General features: G+C 35.6%; 1 protein-coding gene across 1 annotated transcript; it reads right to left on the bottom strand.

The window, feature by feature from the left end:
* Positions 1-2,975: 2,975 nt before the first annotated feature.
* On the bottom strand, positions 2,976-17,487 carry LOC128189730 (anaphase-promoting complex subunit 7-like). The gene is made up of 17 exons (XM_052861467.1): positions 17,334-17,487; positions 16,122-16,250; positions 15,568-15,645; positions 15,097-15,180; positions 14,691-14,806; positions 14,151-14,258; positions 13,565-13,748; positions 12,847-12,935; positions 11,912-12,026; positions 9,639-9,780; positions 8,656-8,756; positions 8,084-8,128; positions 7,815-7,927; positions 7,296-7,412; positions 6,965-7,085; positions 5,126-5,201; positions 2,976-5,009 (listed from the first exon to the last, which is right to left on the bottom strand). Exons 1-16 carry the CDS (start codon positions 17,397-17,399, stop codon positions 5,145-5,147), a joined length of 1,665 nt encoding a protein of 554 aa, XP_052717427.1. The 5' UTR covers positions 17,400-17,487; the 3' UTR covers positions 2,976-5,009; positions 5,126-5,144.
* Between the last annotated feature and the right edge of the window lie 569 nt (positions 17,488-18,056).

Here is an 18,056-nt window from a genome sequence, read left to right as displayed (position 1 = left end):
GGCTAATTTAATGTTTATAATATCTGGACTTTCAGTAGATCATTTTCACGTGTTGGTATTCATACAAATTAATTACACGTGCGTGATCCAGGAATGGAACGGACCGAAACTGGAAACCTTAATGCGTCCCGGCAGTGGATCGAATTTTCTCGGACTCGACGATGCAGTCGGTATCACCAGCATTCACTTCTCATCTTTAGCTTAGTACAGATACATTCTGTGAAATAATTGTAGTTGATCAATTTTGATTCATAGTGGAGATTATTGAACTTCATTGTTGGTAATATTATACACAGCAATGACGCTCTATTTAGGATGCCGATGGGGAAACAAGTGTTTGGTGAGCAGATTAATGGCACCCTATTGATTCATTACAGAAAGATGCTTTGTACAGTGTTCAATAAACATTCTTTGTGATTTTTCAACAACTGACGCACCAGTCTTGGCGACATTAAGATGAGAATGTAGACATATTTACAATGCGCGACTCATTGTACAGAAAACTGAATAACCCGAGGTCATATATAGAATGGGGAAATTTACATTAATAAAAAAAAGAACTAATATTCTTTTTTATCAAACAAACATATAATATGAATAGTTAAAAAAAATATAGATTAATTTGTCATCTATTTTATTCCACTCCATTGCACTGCATTTTAGTTTATTTGCCGAAATTCACAAGAATTATAAGATTTGTATTGTGTGTCGATGATTGGGTTTGTAATTTTGTGGTACAGTTCTTAACGCCATGCAGATCGCCAATCAAAGATGAAGACGGGAATTTAAAAGATAGCACAAATGCCTACTTGTTTCATCGTAAAATCCCATTTCAAATTTCATTCTCTTTTCATTTCTATCTAGTAGTTGATAATTTATTAAATAATACCAGCTTCAAAAGCACAAGTTCTTTCTAGATTCAGTTTTGAATATTTTAACAAAGGATAAAATACCAAGAAGCAGAAAAGAGATTTTTAATGAATTTATATGCATTTTCTCCATATAATCACCAGAGCCCCATCCTATCACCAGAATCCGTGACAAGGGGCCAATGAAATTCCCAATTTTTTTAAGGTTCATTGGCTAAATACCATGAAGCAGAAGAGAAGATTTTAAAGAACTAATGCATTTTTTTTTTCAATATAATCATTAGTGATCCGCCCTAACACCAGAACCGCTGACCCTGGAGCCATGAATTTAGGTAGAGAGCTTAATATGCTTATTACAATCATGCCAAAAGTTTGACTGTTTGATGATGTCCATTAGTAAAGAAGAAGATTTTTTAAATTATATTAATTTTTATAGTTTTAGTCACTTGAGTGACTCAGGTGACCTAAAAATGGATCATGTCTATATCTAAAACGTAGTTGCCATCTGTAACAAAAATGAAGAGATCTAATACGGTACACACCATTAAACAATCTTATAAAATAGAATTAATTTTCTACAAATGATTGCTATCAATACTATAAATCTGTTGAAATGAAAAACTTAATAACAAAGGTTTCCAAGAAACAAGAGGCCCACGGGCCACATCGCTCACATGAGCAACACTAGGCATGATAAAATCAGCTTCATGGAGTCATAATACAAAAACATCTGGACAATGTGGTATAATACATATGTAGATCCTATACAAGAAAATCTGTTTCTCCCTGGATATTCTTATATTTATAATCAAGTCCCTTTTCTAACAGGATGATTTTATAGTCATATCACATTCAGCATTGCAGCTCTCAATTGTTTACATACAGTATATAAACCCACATCAAACTCTGAAGCCCTTAGCTTGTGAGGCCCAATAATCGTCCAGGGGCCAAAGTTTAAACAATTTAAAAAAATAAGTAATATATATAAAGGCTTGCATATTAGTAAAAGCATATGTAATAACATTTCAGTTTTTGTGAATAATTCAAATGTTTTCCTTTGTACAACCGAATCCACATTGTGGCCCCACACTACTCCTAAAGACTGTGATTTGAAGTTGCTTTCACTAAAGTTAAAGTTTTTCTATGCAAATGTTTATTTAGAAAAAGATTTAAAGATATATCTCTATATTTACCTTCGTAAAAATTTGTCTCCCCCCCCCACCCTTGTGACCCAATCCTAACCCCCCCCCCTTCCCCAAGAATCATGATTTGAATAAACTTGAAATCTCACTACCTGACGATGCTTCAAAACAAGTTTCAGCTTTCCTCCCAAATGGTTTTTAAGAAGATTTTTAAAAATTTACTCTATAGATTCCTATGTAAAAAGTCGCCCCCCCCCCAATGTGGCCCCATCCCACACCCCGGGAATCATGACTTTCACAACTTTGAATCTACACTACCTGAGGATGCTTCCATACAAGCTTCAGCTTTCCTGGCCTAATGTTTTCTGAGAAAAACATTTTTAAAGATTTACTCTATATATTCCTATGTAAAAAGTCGACCCCCCCATTGTGGCCCCACCCTACCCCCCAGGGGTCATGATTTTCACAACTTTGAATCTACACTACCTGAGGATGCTCCAATACAAGTTTCAGCTTTCCTGGCCTAATGGTTTTAAGAAAAAGATTTTTACAGATTTACTCTATATATTCCTCTGTAAAAATTTGTTCCCCCATTGTGGCCCCACCCTATCCCCCAGGGGTCATGATTTTCACAACTTTGAATCTACACAAAAGTTTCAGCTTTCCTGGCCCAATGGTTTGTGAGAAGATTTTTGAAAATTTCTCGAAAATTTCAATGATTCCTAATTATCTCCCTTTGCAAAAGACTGTGATCCTTAATTTTCACAACTTTGAATTCCCTTAGCCTAAGGATGCTTTGTGCCAAGTTTAGTTGAATTTGGCCCAGTGGTTCTTGAGAAAGTGTTGAAAATGTGAAAAGTTTACATACAGACGGACAAAATGTGATCAGAATAGCTCACTTGAGCTTTCAGCTCAGGTGAACTAAAACTATTACTTCTGAAAAAAAAATAAAAAAGCAGAAACAGATTGATTTGTACTTTTTATTCACAATGCCATCTTTGAAAACAGTTATTTGACATTAGGATTTTATTTCTAATTGTATAAAAAATAATTTTACATACAGATATAAATTGTATGAGCAGATAGAAGTAAAATTGATAAAAAAATTATTTCTATAACAGCAAATACATGCACATTGCCAAAAAATATCTGCAAACAAAATACTCAAATAATTAACGAACACATGCAATTAGAGAAAATACAGGACAGTCTGACCATGGACCTGGAGATCTAATGCTCTCAATAATCAATTAACAATAAATTTAATTAGTATTATATATGAATAAACGAGTTGTCAACACTGATAACCGTTGGTGTTTCATTATGTATAACTTTTCCTAACTCTCTAACCTTTATATTTATATATGTTTACCTCTGACCAATTTATAATTTATATGTATATTTTAATGTTATTTTTTGTCCTCATGTACCATATGTTTGAAATGGTTTTGAGCGAATAAATGAACTGAACTGAACTGGTGTTTGGTAAAGCTATGGATAGGCATATCAAACATCAAATGCATGACATTGTAATTCATCTCCCACCTCATCTCAAATACAAAAATAACATATTTATTTCTGCATTGCCAACTTTAAAAACACAATTTCAGTCATGTATATTCATAACACTTCTAGATACTTGTAGATCCATGTGGAATCTATCCAGAGAAAAAAAAATGTGCTTAACCACATTGATGAAATAAATGTGTCATTATTTGACAACTGTGTATTTGACAAACACTTTTTTATAAATTTTTAGAATTTTGTGAAAAAATAATTGCTATTTCAAAGACGTATGTTTAATTTTCCAAATAAATATCTACAGCTTCAACAAGGGTGATGTTCTTATCGTCTGTATGTAGATATTTATCAGCAGGAACACAAGTCTGTATGTAGATATTAAATATATCAATATTTTATTAAAATGGCTAACAATGCATTCAGCAGTATGTAAGTTTCAGTTATCCATGGTAGATAACTCTGCACAAAGTACCAAGTTATTCCTTGAGTGTTGGAGTGTTAAAAGGTTCCTTAAAAGACTTGCTGACTTAATTATAATTAATATATAGTTAGTAAAAGAACAGTGAATAATAAAACGTCATCCAAAAAGTGTTCAAACTTTCATAAATGTAATCATCTAATATATAGATTGCATTAAACAAGGGCCCATATTTGATATTTATAAACACATGAAATACAAGTATTATCAGAAAACAAGAAGCCTAAGTAGCATTACCATAAGTGTTAACCTCCATATGTGTCGGAGTAAAGAAATTTGGTCTTTTTTTGAAAAGCATATTTGTCTCTGCCAATGAGGGATCGGGGATGGTAAGTTTATAAACGTAATCTAGATTCCTCTTATCCAAGAGATGCTTCAAACCAAAAATGTTAACAATTGGCCTTGTAGTTTACAAATGAAGTTAAAAATGTAAAATTGTTAACGAATGACGACTGGTGAAGACCAATGGAAATAGATCACCCAAAAAATGCAGAAGAATTAATATTCGGAATGATCAAATTTCTCTGTAGCCTGAATTCCTTTTGAAGTTCTTTGAAATTTGAACAAAATGCTATAAAAATGAGTTTATCTGAAACATATCACAGCACAAAGCACATGTACAAGTCTAACACAAAACTAGTCTCACGGAATGATCCAGTTAACAATTACCAGTCAGTATATACATACATGTATTTACAAATCATACACAGCACGCAGTCTTTGATCATCACATGATCCACACTGAGCAGTGCTAAGATTTATTCTATTGAATAGTGCAGATACAGTACTGGGTACTGTCAGTGACAGCTGATGGAGGACTGAATAGTGCAGATACAGTACTGGGTACTGTCAGTGACAGCTGATGGAGGACTGAATAAAACTCAGCCCAACTCTAGGAACACACACTGTCAGTTCACGCCCCTGAGATCTCGCCAGTACCAACCAGCCAATCAGCTGAGTTCTGATGACGTCTGTGGATGGTCGGTGGATGCGCTGAGTCCTGTGAGTGTCTGTTGGATGCGCTGAGTTCTGTGAGTGTCTGTTGGATGCGCTGAGTTCTGTGAGTGTCTGTTGGATGCGCTGAGTTCTGTGAGTGTCTGTTGGATGCGCTGAGTTCTGTGAGTGTCTGTTGGATCAGCTAAACTCTGTGTCGGACCAGGCACTCTCCACATCACTGCCCTCAAATTCCTCCTAACAAAACCAGTTTGATACATTATAATAAATGCTGACACACGAGTGACAAATATCTTTGTTTAATACTTGATATGCAAGATAGGTATGTACGATGAAACCTGCTTTTCTAGGGTCTAGATACCGAGACATTTGGTTCAGGTACATGTACATTGTATATCATTGACCTCAATACATGCACATTCAGCCACATTGATTTTCAGGGATGGGGTTTAGATTAACTAGGTTCTAAACTTCAGATAATAGTAATTTTGGTTATATTCTAAAGGGACCTAGACATGATTTGAGATAAAAATTGTATTCTTAATTTGTATGTATAAAAATATTTGTGTATTTTAAATGATTCACCAAAATTTGAATCTTAGAAGTCAAGTTACAAGCAAGTTCCAGAGGAAAGAAGCCGTTATTATATAAACAAAGCTTGAGTCTTATATTTGTTTACAAATAATGTAAAGTACAGAAGTTCCCATTTCTTTGACAAAATAACTTCAGATAACCGATTCAGTGTCTTAATAAATACTTTTATCCACAATAAAGCGCAACATCAAATTGAAACTTAAAGCTGAACACCGCTTGTAAATAAGCACTTTCCACCACATTTCTCTTTCATCACTGCTGTCCCTACAACCCCTATATAAGGCACAGACCTCTAAACAGTTCAAAATACTTTGCTGTAGAGGTCTCACCTGTGTGGACGTACATCTCACCTCACTGTTTTACTTGGTTGCAATGAAATTATCAAATTTTACGAACTTTTTTCAAGCCAAGAGAATACTAACATCAAATAAGTTGGTCAATGCATTATTTACAAACAGAATATGCACATAGAATAAGAAATAAATGCATAAAATCAAAAGACCATGAAAGGAATACTACACGTCGGCCCCGAGTTTCAGGTGTACAATCGGGTGTAACGAAATCGAAGGGTTTATATACCAGGTATCTGTGTGACGGTGCCTATTTACGAGCGGTGTTCAGCTTTAATATATCAATACAATACAACACATACATGTATGTAAACAATACTAGGACTTGAGCTTTGTTTACAAAACAAAGAATTTTAATCTCTTTAACTCTCTTGTAACTCGATGTTTGATTTTCAGATTTTTACAAAGTATTATAAACATCCAATAGACAATACTATGGATTTCAAATGAATAAATAAACTTTGATTTTTTTTTTTTTAGCTCAAATTGTGTCTAAGTCCCTTTAAATCATAATGAAGCACCAAAATTTAAGGTTAGCTCTCTGTATTGCAAGGGGGTAGGGCTAAACTGAAGTAGCCACACAACAAACATTTAGGGCTACCTGACCTCAGTGACATTGAATACACTCCTGACTTGTTCATTACTTAAGACTCTTGACCTTTGCATGCCTTACCTCCCCTCCTCTGCACTGTTTTGCATGTCCTCTGTATTTGTCTTATCTCCCATTGACCTATATTTGTCCTACCTCCCATTGACCTATATCTGTCCTACCTCCCTTTAACCTATATTGTCTTAATTCCCTTTGACCTATATTTGTCCTACCTCCCTTTGACCTATATTTGTCTTACCTCCCTTTGACCTATATTTGTCCTACCTCCCTTTGACCTATATTTGTCTTACCTCCCTTTGACCTATATTTGTCTTACTTCCCTTTGACCTATATTTGTCCTACCTCCCTTTGACCTATATTTGTCTTACTTCCCTTTGACCTATATTTGTCTTACTTCCCTTTGACCTATATTTGTCTTACCTCCCTTTGACCTATATTTGTCTTACCTCCTCCTCACTGTTTTCCATGTCCTCCACCCCCACGTCATAGGCACTCTCCAGCCCCATGTCGTTCTGTTTCTCCACCCTCTCCATTCCCTCTCTAACTCTCACATTGGACGGGTCCAAACTACAACAACAACCTGGGTTTACAATGTAGCTCAAACTCTAAGCCTCTCAGTTTTAGCTCTGAGCCCTATATCTCCAAAACAACTCAATTTAGACTATAATAATTATTATAGTCAAAGCTGGTGAACATAACATGGGCTTCAAATCCATTAAGGTCAACACAATTACATTCATCTGTTTATATTTATGCCTTTTAAACTGGTGGTCATACCTCAAAGCTATACTAAACTGGTCCAGAGCTTCTTGATGTTCATGGGTCTGAGTAAGAAATTCTGCCAACATCTGATGAAGTCGACATGTACTGTGAGTTTCCAGCTGCTTGCGTAATCTGAAAAGAATTACATCATAACTGTTGATAATTAAAGTACCTCACATCATAAGATGGCGATTTAAATGTTTTGTTCAATTGTTCGTATCAACTGATTTAGTTGAATATCGTCAAAGAACAGTGGTTAAAGTATTGGGCTTGTGAACTGCTGATCATGAGTTGGAATCCGCCTGGGGCTTTTTCATATTTACTGAAAACATTTTTGAAAACATCATTTTTATCCAAAATTGCACAATTTTTACTAATTTGACTTATATACTACTTTTCCATCATGCAATCTATCAATACAAATTATTAGTATTTTTTTGCTGATATGAGAAACTATTTCAAGGTGTAGTGAGCCACCTCAAAGATTTAAGCATTGACATACATTTACTCTGAATTTAATGTAGTGTTGCTTACATTTCAATTCCTTTATCATACTGCTGTTCCTGCCCCAGAATCTCCACCATGATATAAACCGCCTCCAAAAACGACGGGTCCAACTTCATCGCTTTCTCCAAGTATGGTTTAGCCTGAAGTCAAAAGAACACATCCATCTCAAATACCAGTGTTATGTCCTAGTGTACATTACTTTTAAGATATAGTTTTATAGACTTTTTTTGCTTGGATATGTATGGAGACAATATGAACTGGACTGGTAAAGATGTTATAAATAATGATTTTCTCACCTTCGCAATCACTGTTGGTGTCTTGGCAAGCACAGAGGCATACAGCTGAAAAAGTCATAAAAACAAAATTTTTTAGTTTTGATAAATCTAATATCTAAATCATAATTTTGTTGAATCTAACATTTTTAACATTAAAGTAAGAGAAACATCCACAATTCAGAGATTAAATGTACATTCTAAAGTTCTACTAGATCACTATTAAAAGGTGGTTAAACAAATGCCCTCCTTTCCAGTCCTCACCTATTGAGCGACCACTCTACCTTATTTCCTCACAGTCTACATTCTAATCATCATCCCCTCTCTAATCAACCTCATAAATAAGATGTTCCGAGTCCACTTCTTAAACATCATGTGAGAATCAGGAGTGGACTCAAAAAATCCAATTTTTATAAGATAACTTTATAAGATACCTGTTCTCCATACATATGTACATCTATTCTTACTTTGGCCATCGAGGTTTAGATTTCAAACTTTCTCTTTACCTGGCTATTTTCAAAATAAACTTTTAATTAAGGATACCCCCCTCCCTCTCACCCTCCCTGTCCCGTCTCAACCTCCCTGTCCCCACTCACTGTAAGCGTCCGTGCTGTGGTGCCCAGTGTCTTGATGGCTTTACCGGCCCAAGTCAGGGCTTCTCTGTGTCTGTATAGAGCCATGTAACACTGGATAAGACCTGGAGTAAAAATCATAGAGCCATGTTACATATCAGGCCCGAAAGTAAAAAAAAAAAAATTCATTAAGAAAAACATGACCTGCCTAACATGACTCTAACTCCTAGATTGCTTGACAATGCTCTATATACCTGTATAACAAATAGCAATGCAGTGCAAAACAATACCGGCAATGAAAATGTATCTGTATGGGGCAAGTATAGGGCTTCTTTACCTGCATAGTCTCATATCGATGTGGGCCAGTCTAAGAGACTCTAGGCTTTAATTGTGTAGGCCTTGTATCTACATTAGGCCAATCTTAGGGCCTATTTACCTGTGTTGGCCTTGTATCTGTGTGGGGCCAGTCTTTACCTGTGTAGGCCTTGTATCTGTGTGGGACCAGTCTTTACCTGTGTAGACCTCGTATCTGTGTTGGGTCAGTCTTTACCTGTGTAGGCCTTGTATCTGTGTTGGACCAGTCTTTACCTGTGTAGGCCTTGTATCTGTGTGGGGCCAGTCTTTACCTGTGTAGGCCTCGTATCTGTGTGGGGCCTGTCTATACCTGTGTAGGCCTCATATCTGTGTGGGGCCAGTCTCTACCTGTGTAGGCCTTGTATCTGTGTCAGGCCAGTCTTTACCTGTGTAGACCTCATATCTGTGTTGGGTCAGTCTTTACCTGTGTAAGCCTTGTATCTGTGTGGAGCCAGTCTTTTCCTGTGTAGTCTTGTATCTGCCTGGGGCCAGTCTAAGGGCCTCTTTACCTGTGTAGGCCTTGTATCTGTGTGGGGCCAGTCTTAGGGGTTCTTTACCTGTGTAGGCCTCGTATCTGTGTGGGGTCAGTCTTAGGGGTTCTTTACCTGTGTAGGCCTCGTATCTGTGTGGGGTCAGTCTTAGGGGTTCTTTACCTGTGTAGGCCTCGTATCTGTGTGGGGCCAGTCTAAGGGCCTCCTTCATGTGGGGCGTGGCATCGTCAACTTTCTTGAGCTCCAGGAGTGCTGTCCCCTTCAACAGGAAGGCCTCGATGTTGTATGGGTCAAGTGTGTTTGCCTGCTCATATAACAAACAATTTACTTAATATCAGTTCCCTATGAAAATAATATAGAACATCCACTGAAAATTCTGGTATTCAGACAGCATAAAAATGAAAACACACTACTATTTTGATTCTTCCTTATCTTATAGTAACCTGATTTGCAACCTTGAAACCTTTCCACTGATACTCTCTATGCAATTGATGATCAGCGGCCTGATGCAGCCAATGACATTTGCCATCAATTTTTTTATGTATTTAATTTTAATTGCCTGATTTCAGTTCCTTAACGTTAACACAGTTTCAATTTATCTATCACTCCTGCTACATGATTGTAAGTTTATCAAAACCTTTGTCTTTCAGCCTAAATTTGTGATTAATTTGGTCAAGATATTAAATAGAAATTTTATGTCTTTGTTCACTTTGTTGAGTAAATATTTGTCAAATATTTTATACATTTCATATTCAGAATGATATGTCTAGGTACAATGGACCTACCAGCATGAGTACTACATTCTGGGTACAATGTGTTCAATATGTCCAGATTGTTGCTAGAGATACAAAGCACCAGTTATTTGTAGGGATTCATTTATATTTTCTTTTAATTTGAATTTCTGTTCGACTGTCATCTTCATGTCACATATTTCCTTGTTATGAGAAATAATGTACTAAATAAGAAAATACATGTAAATATTTACATTTTCAACTGTCTTTGTCTGTGATAACATTACAAATCAATTTTGAACTCTCAAACCAATAAAACTTCATAAAACATGAGTAATACATAATAAGTGTGTCTTATAGCATAACCGAAAAAGCCGTATTGGCTGCGCGACGTAGTAATACATAGTATATGCTACATAAAAAAATAGTGGTTTTAAAATAACGTTGTTATAAAGTGTACAAATTGAAAATAATATAAAAATAAGTAATAAGGAATCATTCTTTGAATATTATGAGGTGATAATTTTGGTCTGAGTGTGGTCAATTCTATCATATAGCCCTTCAAGCTTAATTTTGATTTGACCACGCCCCGACCAAAATTATCATCTCATATTCTTATTTCTTAAATAGCATAGAGAGAACTGAGTCATATGACATGTTAGGCTTCACACGATTTGTGATAAAAAGTCATCTGTCTCAAAAGGTGGTGCACTTAGTGACCTTTGAAATAGCTCTTACTGTACAGCTATGGTTTATTAAGACACTACACATACAGTTTTAGATGTGAATCTTTAACATGGAGTTATAGAGTGTTTCCTTTTAGAATCTATTTTAAATGAAACTTGAGACAAGGAGAACACAAATACAGGGAGGAAATGTCAAGTTGTTCACAGAACTATATTATCCAGGAAATATTGAAGGACCCTCATCAAAATTTCCAGGAAAGTGGCCACTTATGACAGGTGACCATTCTTTCCTGTACTTCCTTTAAAACCCCAATAAGTCAATCCATATACAATCAAAATGTATCTATATTTAAATTCAAGACACTTGATAGATATAAGTGATGTGAAAGTCACAATATAACATAATTGGTGAGGAACAAATGATCATTGACTGCATTAATATGTAGGGTTTTCAGTACAAAGTACAAGTACAGATGCATAAAAAATCTACAGGACAATGAAAGTGATGGTTGAATTTGGATGGCAACTATTGCAGTATTGACTGGAATGGCAATAATTTCTCATTTGGCCTTTACATGCAAACTAGAAATTTCATATAGTTTTAACAGTTTGGCTCTCTAGAATAAATCACACAGATCTTAAGTATAACTAAATAGGATTGGTTCATATATCAAAAAGAAATAGACAAAAAGGCATTACAATCAATTTTTACCATCATTATCTTAATATATGATGCATTACAATCAATTATTACATTCATTACTGTAGATTGGCAAATAACCACGATGCTTTTAATTTCACCATGTTCGATATTTATCATTTTTCTGCATAATTAAACCCATCGTAAATACTAACATAAGTTTTTAAAACATATGAAATTAAAACCATCGGGACTGGAATTAAAATGATTACAGTATCGTAATATATTTGAAGTTAATACTGCAACACAGAAGTTTGATAGATATAAAGATTAAGTATGTTATGTCTACCTTATCAACATGGAGAATGAACCTCCTACCTTCTGAGCGAAGTATATGGTCTTGGAGACCTTTCTGGTTGCTAGGCAGTAGTATCCGAGGGAGATCCAGGGTTCTGCGGACTGCTCTGTGATCTTCAGTAATTGCTGAGAGAGTCTGTGGAACAACAGTTCAGTCAGTCAATCATCGCTTAATGTCAACCAAATCATCATCTCCTAATCTTATAAAAACTAATTTACATAAAACAACTTTAGTTTATCAATCCATAAGGCTGAATAACAAAAGAGTTTCAGAAATTTTCACTTATATTGACAGCATTTCTAGTGGCAATGAAGTCACAAATAGAAAAATCATACACCAAACAAAATACACAGACATTTTTGAGGAATAAGGCAATAACAGCTCAAAATGTCTTACACTTACATCAAGAGATTCTTAATTTAACGAGACACTAACGAAAAAACCTTGAACTTTGTTTTTTTTTACCTGAGGAATCACTTCATCAAGAACATTCTTGACTTTTGTGCACTGCATATTCCTTTTTTTAAGCGATTACTTAATTCTGCGATCCTGCTGTTTTGTATCAAATCACAAGAATATAAAATCTCAAATGCAGATCTTTCATCCTAATCTCCTATAGTTCTCAACTCTCAGAAAATAAAAGCGGGATTTTATTATCTGTGAGATGTGCTCCCTTTTTGCACAGATAATTCCTCGCATTTAATTACCAGGAATCTACAGTAATTGACCTTGTGAGAAATCACTCACTTCAGGATATCCTTGACCTTTGTGTATTTGACCTTTTTGGGGGATTACCTACTTTAGGATATTCTTGACCTTTGTGTATTTGACCTTTGTGAGGGATTACTTACTTTAGGAGATCCTTGACCTTTTTGTATTTGACATTTGTGAGGGATTACTTACTTTAGGAGATCCTTGACCTTTGTGTATTTGACCTTTGTGAGGGATTACTTACTTTAGGAGATCCTTGACCTTTCTGTCTTTTGCCAGCAGGTAGGAATACAAGTCCATGTTAGTCATTTGCATCGGGTCAAGGGCATGGATCTACAAGTCAAACAAAGCTTATACCACACTACCACAGTCATACAGAGTATAGGAAAATACAAATAGATGTAGCACTGCCATACACTGTGGAATACTGGCAGATTCATAATTAGGTAAATATCTTTGATTTAAGATACTAAAAAAAATATATGACTGCCATCAGTTATGACAACAAAATATTTGTTTTTAAAAACAGATCGATTAAATTGATATAAAACATATCTTATGAAAAAGCAAAGATAATTCTTGTTTCACTTAAAAATTCTTTTTGGAAGCATTGGATGTGTACATACTGCGTATATCATGGCATGTCAACAGTCAAATGAAATTATTGTGATGGATCAAATCACACTGCTGATCCAGCAATATGACTAATAGAAAGCATCCAATGGATATAGAAGAAATCATTTGATACAACTGTATATAATAATTATTTATCTAACTGTTATAATGATATATAGTTTCTTTCAATTTTTCATGTTTATTTAGCAATGCGACTGGGATGATGCCTATAGATGTCAGAGATAACAAATTTGCACCTCAGACAGCCATTAACCAATTTTGCTTATTAAAAACGTGACATCAATAGTCTCCTTGTACAGACAGATGTTTAACAGCCAGGGTCTCACCCGCTGGAACAGGGCCAGGGCCTGTGTGTACTGGCTGTCACAGAACTTGGCCTCCGCCAGACTGTTGAGGAGCTGGGTGTTGTCACGGAGATAGGACTGGTTGTCAAGTGAGGAGAGCGTCGCTATGGAGGACATGTAGTCTCTCTGTGACAGCTGGGCCTGACCTTTTATCCACAGCGACAACCTGAATAAAAAAACAGGAATCATTTTAAGGTAAAAATATCGTTCTACAAAAAGGGGACAAAACTCTGAATTTTTTAATTTCTTTTGAAAATGCAATTAGATACATGACAACTACTGAGTAATTTAAGGGTCTGACAGATTCATGTGGAGGCCAAGGTTACTTACGCTGGTGATTAAGTACGTGTTTTCTATGGTCAAACAATACGTGTGTGTATGGAATATGCAGAGGTGTGATATACCACTCAAAAATGATGAGTTTTTTAACATATGTGCAGGGGTATTTTACACGAATTTAAGCCTACCGCGTAACTAGTTTAAATTTTACCCATGCGTAAATAACCACTTTTACAGTTTTACAGATATATGTCAATCATGACCTGTGACATATAGGACCTATACTGACCAGTCCGAGGTGTTGGGGGCTCCATTCATCACCAGGGCTGCTACGTCAGGTCCTTTCACCCCCAGGGACATCAGGCCTGTCATTGCCTCCAAAGCCAGGGGACACTCCCTGTAATACCAACAGCATGACCTTCTGTAGATTTCTTTTTTTACAAGACTTTATTGAGTGCTTCTGCTGTGTTGTTTTAAATCAGTATAATATAAAATCACTATCACTGAACATATGTTTTAATTTCATACAAATCACAACTGTCTAAAAACTAAAAGCAAGTTTTTTTTAAATCTGTGCTGTGTGCTTCTCGCAATCTTTATGTGGATTCCTCAGATTTGATTAGGAATCTATGGTAAACATAGACTTTATAACTTGAACTCTGTAAAGTAATAAACAAAGCTGTTGTGGCTGAACTTCTCCGACATCCTCCTAATGATCTCCCCCTCATGAACTGATCTAGTGCTGTGTTTGCAACAAACTTATTTCTGCGGGAAGATAGATGAGTTGTCTTAGTTTACTCCAACACAGAACTTATTTACAGACACTTACCTGAGAACCTCTTTGTAGCTGGTGATGGCCGAGCGGTCCATACCCACCCTGATGTACAGTTTGGCTAGGGCGAGGTTGATTTTGGGGGTCCTCTGTTTGGAACTTATTCCTTGTAACTGAATAAAAAGAAAAAGAAAACATTTTAAACAATACCATCTATTTTGAACATGACTGCTTCATGACGTGCAGGTCATGTGAGAAAATGAAATCAAAATTCATCTGATTGAAATACTTAAAGCAGCTACAGTGACCCTATATTTTTTATAAAGAAAATGTGTGGAAAATGTATTTTGAGCATTTTGTAAAAGTGAAAAGTAATAATTGGGAGATATGAATGAATTGATGTACAACTATCATTCACAACACAATGCCCCTGCCATGGTTCAGGCATACTCTATGTTCTTACCATCACCATGGCCTCCCTACACTGTTTGGTCGCCATCAGACACTCGTATATTTTGTACTTCACCTCCACCTCGTCAGTAAGTTCCTGAATAGTAAGTATATAAACACTATTGAGAGTTTTAATCATGTTTATCTATTAATAAAAACTTATAGAGATATATTCACAAAGTGATCATACTAAGAGCAAAAATAAGGCAAACAAACATCATAATGTAACTTGTTCAAGTTTGCACATGTACTGGTATACAATAGTTATATATGAAAGAAGATGGACATTATGAAATCTTAACCTATTCTAAAGAATTACAGAAATTGATGACAAGGAAAATGAAACAGTGATTTTCATTCTAAAAACTTTATGAAGACTTATCAGCAGGGAGATTTTGGCTAAGTGGAAATAAATTAGAAATTGGGTCAACAGTCCTTATAGACATGCTATTAGAGCTCAGTTTAAGATTATATTCAAACTTACGAAGCTTGATGAGGGTTTGTCTTTCACTTTCTCTTTGTTTATTGCCTTTCTGAGATGTAGAGCTTTCTTGTAAATATCCTGAAAAATAAAGTGTGAAATAAAATGTCAACATAATAGCTATCAAACATAAACATGGTACAAGGGATGCCTAGACTTTTTGTCAGTTCTCTTTTAACACCTTAGTATATACAATAACACACAATACCCAATGCCTTTCATGAATTGTTGTAGATATGCATTACAGTACATCTGTACATGATCCAGGGCATACACATACTGGTCTGTCAACAACCCCATGAAAGATAAGAGCATGGTGGTTGGAAGGGGGGAGGAGGATTGGTGGTTAAGATGCTGGAGGGTTCCCCTACTGGGAAACCCAGTGGGGAACAACATAAATTTTGAAATCACTGCAAATACCAGAACATGTTGAACACAGATGATAATTAACATTTATACTTATATTTGTGTGCTGGCATAGCATCCTTCCATACTCCATCATTTTGTAACAGAAATATATAAGATAAGCCGAGCCGTTGACTCCTACCCTGGCTTACCTCTGCCTTGTGGTACTCCTGTAGATGATACAGCGCGTTCCCATAGAACACGGTACACTGGTATTTCTGTGAGAGGTTCATCACCTCACTGTCAGGGTTGTTGTCACAGAGCGACATGGCTATAGAAGCCTGAAATTAAAAAAAAAATCATCTATTTATTTCTCACATCCAAAAAATTGACAGTCATGCTTTTTAGAAACTAGCACTCATTCTGCCTGGCCATCTGAGAGCGAGATCAGTGTCTGAGTGACCATGTGTGTTTTAAATTATAATGAAGAGATTTTCCAACAAGATTGTACTCCTACTACTGACTATTCTCTTTTTTGTGGTCACTGGTCACTACCACCTGTACAAAAGGGACTTGTGTAGAATAAAAGCATCGTTTAAAAAGTGGGTACATATGTACGTCGAGCTCGGAGAAAAAATAACCTCCGAAGTATCCACATTTTTAACGGTGTTCTTTTTCTTTTTTTTTTTTTTTGTTTAGCAGGTCCAGTACAATCTCCAGATTTAGCTATATAGCTTGAATAAGATAGATAGCTTTATTAAGCTATTCAGAGTAGCTTCATTAAGCTATTTTGTCATATATTTTTCTTAAATGTGTAATTTTTTCAGTATGTATAAAAAATCGCACTTTAGTGCAGTGATAATTTTCAACTTTGAACTGTTCTGTAAACAATGCATGTAAAGATTACTCATAAGTTCGCGTCTCCTTAAGAGACTTTGCACTAAAATTTTGGGGCAACTGATTCATGACCACACAGTTACTTCTTGAATGAAATATAAAGGAGGTCAGTTATGGTAAACAAGATAATTGATTGGTAATAATTTATCACAATGAGAGGAAATCATACTTATCCACACCTCATTGCACACAAAGTGGTGAACAGTTACCCAAACAATGGAAATATATTTTTTGCTTAAAAGTGTTTAAAAGCTGCAGTGTTAAAAATATCTTTAATTTGGGTCAAGTTTATAATGGTCAATGGCGCAATTATGAGTAGCAAGTTAATTGCGATTTTTCGTCCATTTCTTACAATAAATATTTTCTTCAAAAACTTCATATTAATAGCTTTATTAAGCTATTTTGAATAGCTTTATAAAGCTATATAGCTTTTTGAAGCTATATAGCTAAATCAAGAGATTGTACTGGACCTGTTTAGCTACGGACAACTTTTCACTACATTACAGAAAAGACACATTAGATGTTACCAGATGCTTCAAGTCGTTGTAGAGTTCACAGTCATGAAGGTGCTTTACATGTTCGAATAAATTCATCTTGGTATAATTGATATTGTTGGCAGCACACTTTTAATTTCAAACGCCAAAACTGGCAAAAAATAGTGAATCGTAATTGTGTGCGAAATATCGAACCCGATCCAAATTGCCTTTTAAGTTTCCACGCTCGTGCAGTTGCATAGTCGAAAACATACGTTTGTTACTGACGATGATGCAACTGTAACTAACGATCTTCACGATTTCTTGTATTGATTGAGTCATTTAGCTTTTTTATAATTCATTTTTTTATATGTAAATTTTAAAAAATTGGTTGCTGCGAGAAAAAGTGGGGGGGGGGGGGGGGGGAGGCCCCCCCCCCCCCCCCTGATGCTACGTGCCTGTTTTGTATTTCATTAGGTAGTGTATTCCAGAGCCTTATTGTACTTGGAAAGAATGACTCATAATATAGTTTTGTTCGTGCGAAAATTTCTCGTATGGAATTATTACTTCTGGTAGTATGTGTACCATCTATAGAAGTTTGTGTTTCTAAAATATTAGAAAGATATTCTGGAGTTTTACCATGGAACATTTAAAGAACTGAACGAGTCGATGGTTTTCCCTACGCTTTGAAAGTAACACCCAGCATGTTTCTCTGTATAAAAATCGCCTGTCACTATTCTTGGCTCTTCTAACTGGATATTTTCTATTTTTCGACTA

This window comes from Crassostrea angulata, chromosome 6 (genome assembly GCF_025612915.1).
Source record: "Crassostrea angulata isolate pt1a10 chromosome 6, ASM2561291v2, whole genome shotgun sequence".
Taxonomy (NCBI): Eukaryota; Metazoa; Mollusca; class Bivalvia; order Ostreida; family Ostreidae; genus Magallana; species Magallana angulata.
The sequence above is the reverse complement of the archived record's forward strand: the minus strand, read 5'-3'. Positions and strand labels throughout refer to the sequence as shown.

Coding starts and splice junctions, on each gene's coding strand:
- LOC128189730 (XM_052861467.1), bottom strand. CDS start 17,399: ATGAATTTATTCGAACATGTAAAGCACCTTCATGACTGTGAACTCTAC. Junction 15,646..16,121: donor AGGAGTACCACAAGGCAGAG/GTAAGCCAGGGT, acceptor TTTATTTTTCAG/GATATTTACAAGAAAGCTCT. Junction 15,181..15,567: donor ACAAACCCTCATCAAGCTTC/GTAAGTTTGAAT, acceptor CTTACTATTCAG/GAACTTACTGACGAGGTGGA.